General features: G+C 42.2%; 1 protein-coding gene across 4 annotated transcripts in view; it reads right to left on the minus strand.

Moving 5' to 3' along the window:
- Nucleotides 1-12,142: 12,142 nt before the first annotated feature.
- Nucleotides 12,143-14,874, minus strand: part of RAB28 (RAB28, member RAS oncogene family) — a 97,257-nt gene continuing 94,525 nt past the window's right edge. For 2 of the 4 annotated variants that reach the window (XM_032633044.1, XM_032633042.1), the window contains 2 exons: nt 14,341-14,435; nt 12,143-13,087 (listed from right to left, as the gene is read on the minus strand). In XM_032633044.1, the coding sequence (XP_032488935.1) occupies nt 14,346-14,435 (90 nt within the window). In that variant the 3' untranslated portion in view covers nt 12,143-13,087; nt 14,341-14,345. The remainder of the gene's footprint in view (nt 13,088-14,340; nt 14,436-14,874) is intronic. The other 2 variants (XM_032633043.1, XM_032633041.1) reach the window with 1 other exon arrangement.

Genomic DNA, 14,874 nt, shown 5'->3' on the forward strand with positions numbered 1-14,874 from the left:
ACAGCTCCAAGTTTGAGAACCAGGATCCAAGTCCAGGGTTACCTGACTTTTCAGTCCATGATCACACCCTTACACTGGGAAGGCTGCTAGAATTACTACATGCTGATTCTCTGAGCCTTTTAAAGATGGAGGTCCCCACCTTCTCCTCCTTGGAAATCCCTGGCCCCCAGGATGGAGCAGCACAGAGCTCTGCTTAGGTGGGTCCACATGTGTAGGATTGGGCTGGGCTAGGCTGGGCTGGGCTGGGCCAAGCTGAATTGGGAGGTCATCTGGACAAGCACAGGGGTGCAATGATTCTAGGGCAGCTGGTGGGAAGCCATTCATTTTCCTACATTGTATATGCTATAAAGGGCTTATCAAGGAGATGTTTACAAATGGGGAGCCTTGCTGTTTTTAACAGATTAACTGTAACATATTGATTCAGTGACCTGACAACCCATTTCCATGAACTGCTGGTTTACATTTGACTCTTTTCCTGGTCGGTAGGCAGATAAAGAGGCCACCAGGTTGACAGGGAAGAGGCTGGCCATGCCCAGAGCTTCCATTAAGCAATTAAGCATGGGCTCTGCAGGCTCTGATACACCCTAGGATCCAGCCAGAACTCACACCTCACTCTTTACTACATGGTCACCGAAACCTTCCACCCAACGCTGCCTAGGGCGACGTTCTGACCAACTCTGTGCCAAGCCTCTGCTCCAAACAACACAGAGGAACGTTGCTGTTGTTGCTTTAGTCAATCAATCAGGTTGCAACCACGTTGGACAGGCCAAAAGGCCTCCAGGGCAGGTCCAATTATATTTTCTGGTCTGGAACAGGAAAATCTGACCTCTAGGGACATTAACTTGCACGTACTGAGCCCTAATCCGTGTCAGCTGTTGTCACTGCTTTGATCTCATTTAACCTCAGAACTACCCCAAGAGGTAGGTAGTATTCTCTTCATTGTTTGGGTAAGAAAACTAAGACTCAGAGAGATTAGGTTAACCAAACTGATGCAATTTACAGGTGGTAGAACTGGAGTTCCCACTCAGGTCTGTCAGATTTTAATGTATTTTTTTTCACAATACCATGTGGCCTAATCCAGATACCCTTCCTGTACCTGTATTGGCAGATGCATTTGGATAACTACTACACTGCCCTTTCTAGAACTTCAGTTGGCTCAGATGTCCTATAGCCATGTTTTTCACTGAAGACTAGGATGCTCCCCACCCCAAGGAGGGTCTAAACCAATGATTCTCAACCCTAGATGCTCATCAGAGCTCTTTGGAGTGTACACACACACACACACACACACACACACACACACACACACACACGTGTGTGTGTGTGCACAACAGGGCCCCAACTGAGCCCAGTTAAATCAATCTCTAAGGGTAGAACCTAGACATCTGTATGTATTTTAAAGACTCCCCAGTTCAATCTCAGCCAGAGTTGAGAATCACTGGCCCTAATCATTTCCCTTACCACTGGTCTGGGATGAGCATCTGATAAAAATTCTGGCCAACAAAAGGGGTGGGAAGTCTTCTGGACCCCTGGGCTTTGAGTAAATTATTCTTCTTTATATAAAAGAGGCATGGGTTGGAATGGGCCCCCTTTTCTTTTTCTGACCTTTGGATTTCGTGCTGTAAAGATGTGATGCCTGGGATTATTGCAGCCATCCTGAGACCACAAGAGAGCCAATCTAACAGCCAATAGGCTGAGGATGGCAAAGAAGAAAGGTAAGAATCTAGGAACTTGGTAGCATTTTTGAGCAGCTTAACCCCAGAATCACCTTACCCTGAGAATACTTGTTGTGAGGGGTGACCGATATTAATTTTTAAGACCCTTTAAGTTGGATATTCTGTTGCTTGCAGCCAAAATGATCTCAACAGATAACACCCCCTAGTGAGCTTCACCTGCCTACTGCCTGGGCTATTTCTAGTAGGGGCAGAAGTACATCAGCAGCTGGGGCCCACTAGACAGTAAGGCCTAAACTCAGTCTTGCTGCCCAAAGGACTAATAACTAAAGCGAGCCCTGGGTGTGTCATTAAACAACTAGTTACCATGAGAGCCATTCCAATAATAACCATGACATTTATTATGTACTTACTTCATGCCAGGAACTGTGTGAAGCAAAGTGCTATAAGTATGTCATCTCATTCCATCCTTATAACTACCCAGTGAGATAAGTATTGTTATCTATGTTTTACACATTAGGAAACAGAGACCCAGAGAAGCTAAGGAATTTGACCAAGTTTGCATAGCTAGAGAGTGGCAGAGACAGGATGCAAACCCCAATCTGTCAAACTCTCAAGATTTTTCTTAGTTCCAGGAGACCATGTTGTTTCATTTCCCTGTGACTTATGATGTTCTGTGTGCTCACACATTCACTGAAGTGCTTAACGATGCGAATAAAAGGCATTCATCATTGTAATCCCTAATGGAGATAACAGAAATATTAGCAAAGGCTGAAGTGAAAACAGTTCAAGTGAGGCCTAATTTTTCCAAGGCCAAGGGATAATTTACTTTATCACAGCAAAGAATTTTATTTGACAAATGCACACTTTATCATCTCTGGTCTGCTGAAAACGTAAGTTTACATTTTTCCTAGCCATAAAATTAAAATAATTTTGGCTCCAAAAACGTAGGAGAAATCCCATTCTAGGTTCAAGCATTTGCCTGGAAATTTAAATGCTAAATATGGAGCTTGAATAAACACCATTCCCGTCAGGCAGGGCAGACTCCTGAGTCAATCAGAGCAGGGTTCAAATCCTAGTCCTGCCTCCTGCTGACCAGGTGACATTGGACAAGACGTTTCACTTCTCCATCTCAGCTTCCTGATCTGGTAGATGAGAATCACAACTCCCACTGCAGGCCTGGGATGAGGGTTAAACTAGATGCCCTACGTAAACTGTGTGGCAAAGGAGATGTGCTATAAAGCTTGGCTATTATGAAAAATATGTACAAAGTGCCTAGAATGGGACCTGGTGCAGAGTAGCTCCTCAAGAAATCTTTGATGCCTTCCCTCTCTCTTCCCTCTCTTGTTCCTCATCATCAACAGTCTTCAGGGGTGGGCCTTCAAAGAGAGCACCAAAAACAAACTAGACCAGGCCCCCTCTGTTCCTGGTTGTGGGAGGAGTAATGAGACAGCACCCACATCTTGGTTCACTCAGCTTCTTGTCAACTTTTACAGCATCATCCCTACACCTCACCCAAACACAGGGCAGCCAGCCAATCTGTGAGTGGGCCACCTGCCAACTTGGAAGACAAATTTGAGAAAGTGTCAGAGGATTGGGATAAGGGACAGAACAGGCGGTAGAGGTGGGGTGAGAGGAAATGGTTAAGCTGGCTCAAGAGCCAAGGGTTTTGGGGAAGCTGGAAAGAGAAGGTCCCCCACTCTCAAGTTAGAAACAAATGAGGGGATTTCAAGAGAATCTGGACTGCTAGTGGGACAAGCAAAACATGCGGCCTCAGCAGGGCATTATCTAACATGGGGGGCTCTATTGCTGCTCTGTAAGGGTTGGTTAGCCAAAACTGGACTCCAAATCACACTGAGAAAAGCAGACAGAAAAGGCCAATAGTTCATGTACATGTTTAGAATTGTTATAAGTTTTTAAGGTCCTCCCCCACCATGATTAGAGTTTCAGTTCAGCCCCATGGAGTTCTCAGGGCAGTCACCATAGTTATCATCCCCATTTTACAGATTTGTAAACTGAAGCTTCACAGCTGGCAATATGTTCTTTGTCATATGAGAGAGAAGTAGATACACAGAGAAATGAGCTTGTCTGGCGGTTCCCAAACAGAATCCAGGACCCTACATCTGGGGTGGAGCCCCAGAATCAGTACTTTTTTTAAGCTTCCCAGGTGATTCTGATCATAACCAAGTTTGGGAACCACTGATAGCATCTAACAAACTCACTGCAGATAAAGAAATGGAGCCTGACAGAAGTGGAGGAATTTGCCCACATTCACATAGCTGGTTAGTGGCTAAGACAAGGTCAGTAGTCTCTTAGCCGACAGTCTCCAGGACAGAGCTCCTCCCAGCTCACCCACTGGGCTGCTTAGTTGCTTATGACAGCCTACAATACAGATGGGTTTTATTCATTCAATAAACCTTTATTGAGTGCTTCCTCAGTGCCAGGCGCCAGGGAGATACAAACAATAGGGTTGTTGGCCTTAGAACCCTGGGTGTCCTGGTGGTGCCATAAGCTCAGGGCTAGTGCTCCTAGCTCAGGGCCTCTGGTGAGGCTGTGGTGAGATGAAAAGCTGGAGGATTCACTTCCTTGTACAAGCAAAGGGCGCAAGAAAGCTTGGTAACTTCTGTTTGGGGGGGTGGAGGGTGGGCAGGGGGACTTATAGGGAGGACTGAGGCTTCAGAGGAAGGGAGAGAAAAATAAGGAAAACAGAGGCTCCTTATATGGAAGGTGAGTTACTTTTGTTTTAATAAGCCACTTGTGTGCTGTGACTTTATACAATTCAAGTTAGAATAAACAATTCTGAACTAAAGCTTTCTAAGGATATTTACTGGGTATAAGAAACAATTTGACATTACTGAAATATGTTAAGACCAAAATAGAGGCACCAGGAAAACATCCCTGTAGGCATGAGTCTTCACTACCACACAGAGATCATATCTGCCTTTGCTCACGGTTGCTGGTGAAAGTCAGTCCACACCAGTGCCATGTAGAGGACTATACAGGTCAGGGAACCCACTACATTTGCATGAGGAATTTATCGTCTCTAATGCTGCCAAGGTCATGCAGAGGTGGGCACTTTCGTTTGCCATGAGCAGGATAAGTTGTACAACATTTCTGAAGTGCAGTTTGGCAAATTTTATAAAAATATAAAATATTTTCAAAATACCCTTTGAACCCAGCAATTCTACTTTTAGGAATTTATCTCAAGGATAAATATATAAAGGAAAACATAGAAAGAGATACATAGGATGTTCAACAAAGCATACTTTATAATAATAGTGAAAACTCGAGGGGAAAACAAATGTCCATAGATTGCAGAATGACTAAATTATCCTGTTACACACTTGAAAACCATGAAACCATTAAAAATGGTGATGTGTATTTATGTTTATGGATGTGGAAAATGTCTATAACATCACTTTTATTGACAAAAGCAAATTTCAAAATGAGTTATTTAATATAATGCAATTTATTATATGTATAGCTTCTGGAAATATGCATTTATGCATATTTGGAAGATGGTTTTTCACCAAAATGTCAACAATAATGAGCAGGGGAGGGGTGATTTTAATGTCTTTATTTTTCTCTGTATTAAGTATTTTACAGTACTTCTATAGTCAGAACAAATGATAGAGTTATTTTCATTTGGAGATTAAAATGTTTAAAGAAACTAGGCTAATTCCAACCTGATTTAATAGAGACTGTTAATATTCATTCATTCTTTATTTTTACAGGCTCCCCTTGTAAATATATATTCATGTAATTCATTTATATATTCAGTCATGAAAACAGTTGTTCATTCATTTGAAGTTGTTTAATAAGCACCTACTGTGAATGAGTCACAGGAATGATAATAAGTAAGTATAACATGATAGCTAAGAGGTCAGGCTTCTGAGCCAGGCAGACCTGGGTTTGGATCCCTGTTCCACCACTCCCCAATTATACAACCTCAGACAGGTTATCAAACTGCCCCGAGCCTCAGTTTCCCTATCAGAGATAATACAAGTACTCATTGTATTAGCCACCTATTGCTGTGAAGCAAATTACCCCAAGATTTAGTGGCTTAAAACAATAATAATGATTTATTATCTCTCATAGTTTCTGTGGATCAGGAATTTGGGGGTACCTCACCTGGGTTCTTCTACCTGGAGGTCTCTTGGTGAAATTGCAGTCAGATGAAAAGCCAGAGGGTTCACTTCCAAGCTGGCTGCATCAGAGGGCTGGCAAATTGATAGCAAGAATCATAGGGGTCATCTTAAAGGCTAACACATATATCAAATGAGAAGAGGTTTATAAAGGGCTCAGTATATCTGCACTGCATCCATTGTAAGCCATGGTGATGATAAAGAGCACATATAACCTTATTCGCAAATGAGCCTCAGGAAACAGCCCAGAGACATTAAGTGGTTTGACCAGTCACACAGTCAATTGATTCTTGAGCCGGGAGAAGCACATTTTCTAACTTGTCTCTACAGGGTCCCTTTTTCCCTGCAGGAAATCCCAGTGGAGACACAGAGGTGAGGGACCACTTGCTAGAACAAAGTAGTCACCAGAGTTGAAGATAAACAGATGTTTCAGAAGGAAGGATGGGGAAGCTGTCAGAGGATTCTGAATGTCAGGCTGAGGAAGTCATTTTCCTTTGAAGGAAAAGGGCATGAGGAACCATGGGGGGTTTGGAACAAGAGTGACTTAATTCAAACCTGTGCGTCAAATTCAGCAGGCTGTTGGAGCAACCCAGGCATCAGGGGATGAGGGCAGCAGCAGTGGAAAAGGAGGGGCCCGTGGCTGAGTCCTATCCGTGTGCAACCTGCGGATCTAGGTTAACTAAGGATTAAGGAGGCTGGGTCACAAGGCTTCCATGAGAATAGCTAGCTGAGCTGGTACGTGTACAGCACTGACGATACTTGCCTCCCTCGGCCCGAACACCAGCCCTGAGTCTCTTTCAATCTACAGTGTAAGAGACCTAAGAACATTCAATATGACTTGGAAGCAGGGCTTTAAAACAAATAGCCTGCCTTTCCTCTCACTTCCAGCTCTCCAGTGTGGAAAACTGATGAAATGAAGGGCGAGACAGAATGGAATGTATGTGGTCTGAGCTCAGCCCAAAGGCCCTGCTCTACTGAAAGGCTCAATTCCTGGGGATGAAGGTGCTGGGAGGGTTGTCTCACTCAAGGCTGTCAGGCCAAGCCTCACTTCCCGTCAAATCGGTTCTGACCACTCCTTCACCCCTGTCTGAAGGCACTGAGCTGCTCTCAGCATGCTGCCCACCATTTTACCAGGATGGATTCTCTCCTGATACCTAGGATGCCAGGATGCCCTGCTAACTTGAGGGCAGAGACTGTGTCCCTAGGCACATCATGTCCCGAGGGCTTAGCCTGAACACTATGATTCCGCTCTCCAGATGAGTTTGACAAATAATTTTCTCTCCTAATTTCATCAGCTTTACATCCAGACGCTGAGGTTGCGATCTAAAGCGCTGAATTCATCCCATCAATAGGGTTGCCATTCATATCACAGGTCTTATAGATTCAATCACCCATTTTCCAGGATAATTAAGTGACCGGCTCTAACAAAACAGTGTGACAATTTTCTAGAAGAGGGAAATAAAGCAATGTGAGAAAGGAACGTGTTTTTTTTTTTTCTAATTGGCACAACGATTCTAATATAGGGCTTAGCAGTAGCCTTATCCATACAGATTTTATTTGGCCAATATAACTTTAAAACTTGGATTGGAATGGCTTTAGACAGGCAAATGCTCTCCAAATCACTGCCCACCCCCTACTGTCTTATGCTCTTTAACTGCTTTGTAGTCATTCATTTACCTACCTAGCCCCTGATGCCATATGAGTTTGCAACCCTGCAACATGACCCAACACTTCATAAAGCATAAAGCAGGGGTTTGCAAGGTTCTTTCTTAGGCTGGATCAAAATCTTCTTTGTATAGCTTCTATCTATCCCTCCCATTTCTGGAGTTCTATAGGTTCTATATTGGAAGTTTAACCTTTTTCTAAGGCGTGGTCTTTTACCTATTTGGAGATGACCAACAGAGTATCTCTCAGGCCCTCCCTTTTCCATCTTAAGCATACTGCCCTCCTTCAACTATTTCTTATGACACTGGATCCCCTCACCATAATCAGAACGTGCCCTCTTAAAGAGGGGCATCCATAAGAGGAAAGATAATGCAGGCATGGTCTAATCTCTTCTAATTCAAAGTGTAATCCAAAAGCCAGCAGCATTAGTATCACTTGGTAGCTTGTTATAAATGCAGAGCCTTAGGCTTTCCTGGTGGCACAGTGGTTGAGAGTCTGCCTGCCGATGCAGGGGACACGGGTTCGTGCCCCAGTCCGGGAAGATCCGACATGCCGCGGAGCGGCTGGGCCCGTGAGCCATGGCTACTGAGCCTGCACGTCCGGAGCCTGTGCTCCGCAACGGGAGAGGCCACAACAGTGAGAGGCCCGCATACCACCAATAAATAAATAAATAAATAAATAAATAAATAAATAAATAAATAAATAATAAAATAAATGCAGAGCCTCAAACCCCACCCTAGAGCTACTAAATCAAGATTCTCCAGGTGATTCCTATACACAAAACAACTCTGAGAACAGAGACTCTTTTGGTATTAACATAGCCTAAGATTACGAGTCAGTCTTTTAAGAGGCAATTATATTGTTGACCCTGATTCCTGTTATCTGAAATCCCTGTTTTTTCACTCACTGCTAAGCCACATCTTCCTATACGATGTTAGGGTTTTATTGAAGCATTTAACAGTCTGATTACAGAGTCTGGTAACTCTGTTTGATGAGTTATACATGTACCTAGACTAAGATTTTAAGGATAAAATACAGATCACATTCATCTCTTTGATGCCAAGCAAAGGCCCTGATACATGACAGCTGCTTATGTAAGAAGTAACAAAAAAATAAACTAACACTTGCCAAAATGATAAAGGAAACTGAGTCACGCTGTTAAACGATTCGTGGCATGGCGTGATCTGGGGCTCAGTGTCGGAGACTGGGATTCTCCCCACTTCTCACCTCTGCTCCCTCGGGGTCAGCTCTGTACTTGGGCAGGGTCGCCCTTTGTGTCCTCAAGACGGCTGCCAGCGTTGCTCAGAGCTACAGCCTTCTCAACCTAGTTCAGCGGGCAAAGAGTCATTTGGAAACTTGAGGGGGTGGGAGCTTTCTTCTTTTCTCTTTTCTTTTTCAGAAACCTCAGCAAATGTACCTTCCAGTTTCATTAGCTCGGATGGAATTAACCACTCATTTCTGAGCCAATCCCTGAGGCCAAGAGGAATTAATATCCTAATAGGTTTAAGCCAATGAGAATCTACCCCTAGAGCCGTGAGAGGCTGAAAATGGAGGAGGGCTCCATCAGGAAATCAGGAAACTGTTGCTGGGAGAAGTGGTGACATGATGTTGGAGAGGAGGCCGACAGATGTCTGCCACAATGCTCAAAAGGTCTGCATTTCCATTTCCTCTGAATCTTGCGACTGTTTTTCAGGATGTCCAACATTATAGCAATCACCAGAATGGGTTATGGCCAGAAAACTTTTCTATTTTTAAACGGCACACAAATTATTATGCCCCATCACATTGTTTCAGTGATCGACTTTAAAGGGCCCTGGCTTACCTCCTCCTGGAATAATAAAGCAGTCACAGGAGGAGTTCTTTGGGCCACTCCAAAAACCACTCCAGAGTGGTTTGCCACACATAATAGAGGGTGCATTTGAAAGGCAGCATCCAATGACCAGTTCTGGCTGAAAACTTTTGTGTTTTCAAAAGTTCAATAAGCAGAAGTGACCACAATGTGTTTGAAACTTTATAGCATGCGTCTTCAGGAGACAAAGTGCCTAAAACTAGATGGAAAGACTTGTAATTTTTTAAATTAAAAACTGTAGACAGGAGAGGTAACAGTCAAAGTAAAATAAGCATGAATCCTACGTTTTTGTTTCAAAAATAAAACCCGAGGTATGGGGAAAATTGTAATATGGAATTCAGAAATCTGCTTTGGCCATATGCTCTATTGCATGTTCACTGTGCTTGCTTTCCTTGAGCCAAAGGCTCTCAATGACTGGTCAAGCTTAGAGGGGAGAGACATAAAACCAATGAGACCAAAGGCAGGGGAGGTATTTTTCTGTCCTTACCTCAGCGATCAGAGGGCAAATTTACAACCACTAGCCTCTCTGGACACACAGCTTGCTGGTCTAGATGGTCGGTGTGAGAAAGTGGTGATGGCCAGCACTGGCCATCACCACTTCTCAAAAGAACATAACACCCAGGCCTGGTCAACCCACAGGAAGGCCAGTTGTGATCTTCACAAATGGAAGGCAACCTAATTCGGTACCCAGCCTAGGCCATCCCATCTCAGAAATGGTTTGTGTGGACCCTGGCTTTACCACTTACTCGAAGAGGGACTTGGTGTAATCACTCACTCCCCACTTCGATGTCCTCATGTGCATGACAGGAACAGTGATAACCTTCTCAAAGATAGGGTGAAAATATAATAGCTCATGTGATAAGGGCCTGGAAATGTCCCAGACAGAGCAAGCCCACAAAGGCCATTCTCTTGCCTGCCCCGTTCAGGCCCATTCGGTGCTCTGACTTTATAAACACATAACTAAAGTATTTTGGTCTGATCATAGACCCTATATAATATCTCTCAGCCTTCTCCAGATGCCTGTACAATCATATATATGTGTTAAGTTATACCTTTTAGTTCTGCAATAATTGGGACTGAAAAAAAAGAACTTTTGAAAACTCTTCAAATTTTCACATACATATATAAATGACATGAAATGATCAAAAGGGCATGGCCTCACCCCTTACTGAATGTAAAGCCTTGGGTAAGTTTAGTTCAGTAGTAGACTTCAATCAGTCACAGCTTTAAAACAGCAGCAACAATAACAAACATCTCTCCCACTAGACTGTAGGGTCCTTGAGGGTTGAAATCTTTTACTCAACTTTATATCCTGCTAAAGGCCCTAGCAGACTGACCAGCATATATTAGAAAGATGTTGAAAGGAAGGATAAACTGAACTATCTTGAAGGGCATGCCACCTTGAAAGGCTTAAAAAGGCTGCTTAGTTGCTATAAAATGAAAAATACAGAAATCAAAGTAATGAAAGACTGGACTCAATGTCTAACAAGTACAGCAGTCACGATTTTTTTTTTTTTTTCAGTACGCGGGACTCTCACTGCTGTGGCTTCTCCCGTTGCGGAGCACAGGCTCCAGACGCGCAGGCTCAGCGGCCATGGCTCACGGGCCCAGCCACTCCGCGGCATGTGGGATCTTCCCGGACCAGGGCACGAACCCGCGTCCCCTGCATCGGCAGGGGGACTCTCAACCACTGTGCCACCAGGGAAGCCCCACAATTTTTAAATTTCAAACCACTCTTGAAAAAGTGTCACTCTGGCTGAGGGACAGAAGATCTCCTATGGGGTCTACCTCTGTGATTCCATGACCTCTTGCAAGTTCCTTTATTTCTCTCTTTTTTTTTAAAATATGATTATACCAGAGCAGCTCACGGCCCTGCCTGCCCCTGCCCAGGTCCTGGGACAGCAGGGAGAACCAGAAGCAGTCCTGCTCACCCAGCACCAGAACCACCAGGGGCTTTCCCACCTCTGGCAAGTTCCTTTTTCCCTCCAGACTTCGGTTTCGTTAGCCACACAAGATGTGAAATAACAAGTTTTCTAAAATCCCTTATGGCTGTAAGATTAAATGTCCAAAATTTCTACACACACCTCTGGCAAGTCTCCTATGAGGAACGCACCCTGATAGGCACTCCTAAAGGACATGAGAAAAAAGAGACCCAGGACTGTCCTTCAATAAGCTCATGGTCTATGAACAATAAAACACAAAGACACAAATAACTGTGATGCAAGGCTGGAAGGTGTAATGGCCATCCAAGAGGTGCTCATGTGGAATTTGCAGCTGTGGAGACACGAGTGGTTTTGCAGAGGAGAAGCATTCATCCCGTTTCGACGTGGCCAATACAGAGCACCCATATGCCAGCCTGGCACTGTGCCTGCACACAAAAAACGCAACACAACTGTTACCAAGACAGAGAGAGCCCTGCCCTCATGGTGTCTAAAGGCTGACTGAAAGAAGGCAGACATTTAGAGAGGGGGAAGGAATTCTAGGCAGAGGGACCTGTGCAGCAAAGACAGGAAGGCAGAGCATCAGAAAGCATCAGTCACACAGGAGTGAGCCGTGGCTCCACTGGCACAGAGGCAGGCAGTACACAGAAGAGCAGCATGAGAAAAGGTAGGCGGGTAGGATGCAGCTGATATGGAGCTCCTGAAATGCCAGGCTATGGGGTCTGATTTTAACTAGTCCAACAAATGCCCTAACAACTCTAAGGGACTGAATGTTTATTAAACTTCACATGATCAGTGATTTGTATCCAAAAACACTTTGTTTTTCTGTAACTAAAGGGAAGATGGCTGAAAGAAAATTCTCCCCCCAAAGTAATTTAAATAAATTTATTTGCAGGAGAAAAACATCTGAACATCAGGTACAGTCTGATCCACAATGATCCACCAATAGTCATAATTCATTCTGGAAGTACTCTTACACAGTTGGCAGGAGAAAGTCCACATGGAGCATCAGCTGAACGTTTATCAGAATTCACAAAGCCATCTAACCTGAGTATTACACAACACGTAATGATCATGATACAATAATAAAAATACAATATCCAATACTCACTACTTTGTGAACTACAGCTAAAATATAAAGTATTTAGGCTCTTTATAAAAAAAATGAAAAAATATTTCTATTATAGCTTTATTTCAAGCATTTTCAGTTAGATACAGCTTTATATATTTTCACTCACAATAGACAGCAAAAGGATGCCTTCTTAAGTATCTGTAGATAAAATATATTACTTGTTTAAATGTACTCTGAAGCATACTTTGCCAGGTATGAGTTCAGATAAGAGTATGAAACGGTGCTGTGGCAAAATCCTGGCTGATGATCAAGACTTAGATAGTTTTCATATTTGTTTAAAACAACTTACATCAGGGAAAAAAGAAGTGAGGACATAAAGAGAACCAACATTATTCTTTTTCAGTGAAGCAGTCTAATTCCAGAGAACGGGCTTTCCATTTTGAATTCAAAGTGTGTGGTCCCAAAGTTGAATTTTTTCCAGTCCAAGGAGCTGCCTGCGGCTGAGGCAACAGGCAATGATGAAGCGAGTTGAGAGGAAAGCGTTAACTGAACTACAGAGATGGTCACTGATAAAACAAGTTTCTACAGGTCCTCGAGCCCACACAGAGGCGAAGGGGAGCCAGAACTATCAATACAGAAGAAAAATGTGCTCACTGAACTGCACACACAGAGCTTCTAGGAGGGTTAACAGTTCTTGACATAGGTTCCTGGTTGTAGTTTACAATATCTGCCTTCACCACCCTCTGTCATAAAAGAAAACAAAGTTATTATCAGGACATCAGAACATTTAGAAAGAGCTCCTTAAAGTATATTTTTATTTTCTGAACTTTGGTGAACTCCTGATGATAGACATCATAAATGAAGCAGGAGCTGATATTAAAAGAACCAGCCAGGACCAACTAAGGTCAAGCTGGGATATATTTTGGTGGAGGGTGAGGGAGTAGCAGGGCAGTGGTAATTCTGTTAAGGATGTAATAGCATTTCTTTTACTGAGTCTTCTCTGGTTTTATGACAATAATAACTTGAGGTTACCAAAAGTCTAATAAAAAATTGGCAAATCAATATGAAAAATTAAGCCCTGGTTATAATTTAAAGCAAAGGAATTAAAATTAATCATTTATATATCTCAATAGATAAGATCTCACCATTTCAAAGAATATCATTATTTATTAATATTTCCATAAATCATTATATCCAGTCATAACTTTTTAAAGAATGTTTATCAATTTGTGAGTTAGTGAAGAGATAAAATGTCAGAGAAGTTACATATAAGAAGAAATGTTTTAAGCAACCCAATTTTTAAAACTGTTCTCCCAAATCCCTAACTTACTTCCAAATAGCTCACTATTGGTTATGAATAATGACTCTAACAAAATATAGAATAATGAGAAAGTTAGAAAATTACCTCATATTCATGTTTTTAAAATAATTTAAACCAAAAGACACTTTTAACTCTTCCTTCCTTCCCTCTAACACACACTTCAAGGAATATCTTAAACAATGAATTTAGCAATATGCCCTAACATTCATCTCTAAGTAATTATTTAAAGCAAAACACATCCTTTATTGTTTTCAACTCTTTTACTAACTCTGCACACACAAGCAGACAAAGAAGGGTAACTCAAGGCAAATTTAAAAAATACTCTTTCAATTACCAGGCTATTTCAGGAAAAAATGGTAAGGAATGAATAATGAAATAACTGCCTCAATTCTCCACTTCACTGCACATGTAATAAACACAACCATAAAGACAAATACGTTTGAAAGTAACTGAAATATTATTTTAATTTTTTCCCAATTCCTTGTGTAAGTCATAAGTCTCCCAGCAAAGGATCAATTTTTCAAAGTTCTAAACCAGGACTTATGCAATATTAATTCCCAGTAATGTACAATAATCATTTGAACTTCTCTATTCATAAAGAATAAAGAACAAGACAACATTCACTAGTTCTCCCCACCCTCCTCCCCCAAACTGCAACAGTTTATCAATTAATACCTGCACTACTGTACTGAACAGATTCTACTCTGAGCAGAGTTGGTATGTTGATTATCTTCTTCCGGGTACTTCACTATTTCTGCCCTGACAATATGCTGTCAATTCCATACAACATAAGATGCAGAAGAAAGAGGAAAAAAAGAAAGAAAAATGGAAAGTTTACTCAATGACTGAAAATAGAAGGGAACAAACACCAAAGGAGAAAAAGAAATACACACATAAATTTAAACATGTCACAAAAGAAACAGCAAAATATATGCATATAAAAGTAAAGAAAATGAACAAAGATCCAAGAAACATTGTTCTCTACAATTCTATTTAATTACTGAAATAGACATGTCTACTGAACCTCTCAGAGAAGCTGTGGGTTCTATTTTTGATATCACAATTACACATAATATATATAACGCCCAATATTTCAGAGGGCAGCTAAGAATTTGGGGGCTTTTCTATGCTGAAGTGCAGCCAAGGTACCAATTCAATTTATTTTTACAAACATTACTGAGGATCTACTATGTGCCAGTTGCTCTACAC

Source organism: Phocoena sinus, chromosome 5 (genome assembly GCF_008692025.1).
Source record: "Phocoena sinus isolate mPhoSin1 chromosome 5, mPhoSin1.pri, whole genome shotgun sequence".
In the NCBI taxonomy this organism is placed as follows: domain Eukaryota; kingdom Metazoa; phylum Chordata; class Mammalia; order Artiodactyla; family Phocoenidae; genus Phocoena; species Phocoena sinus.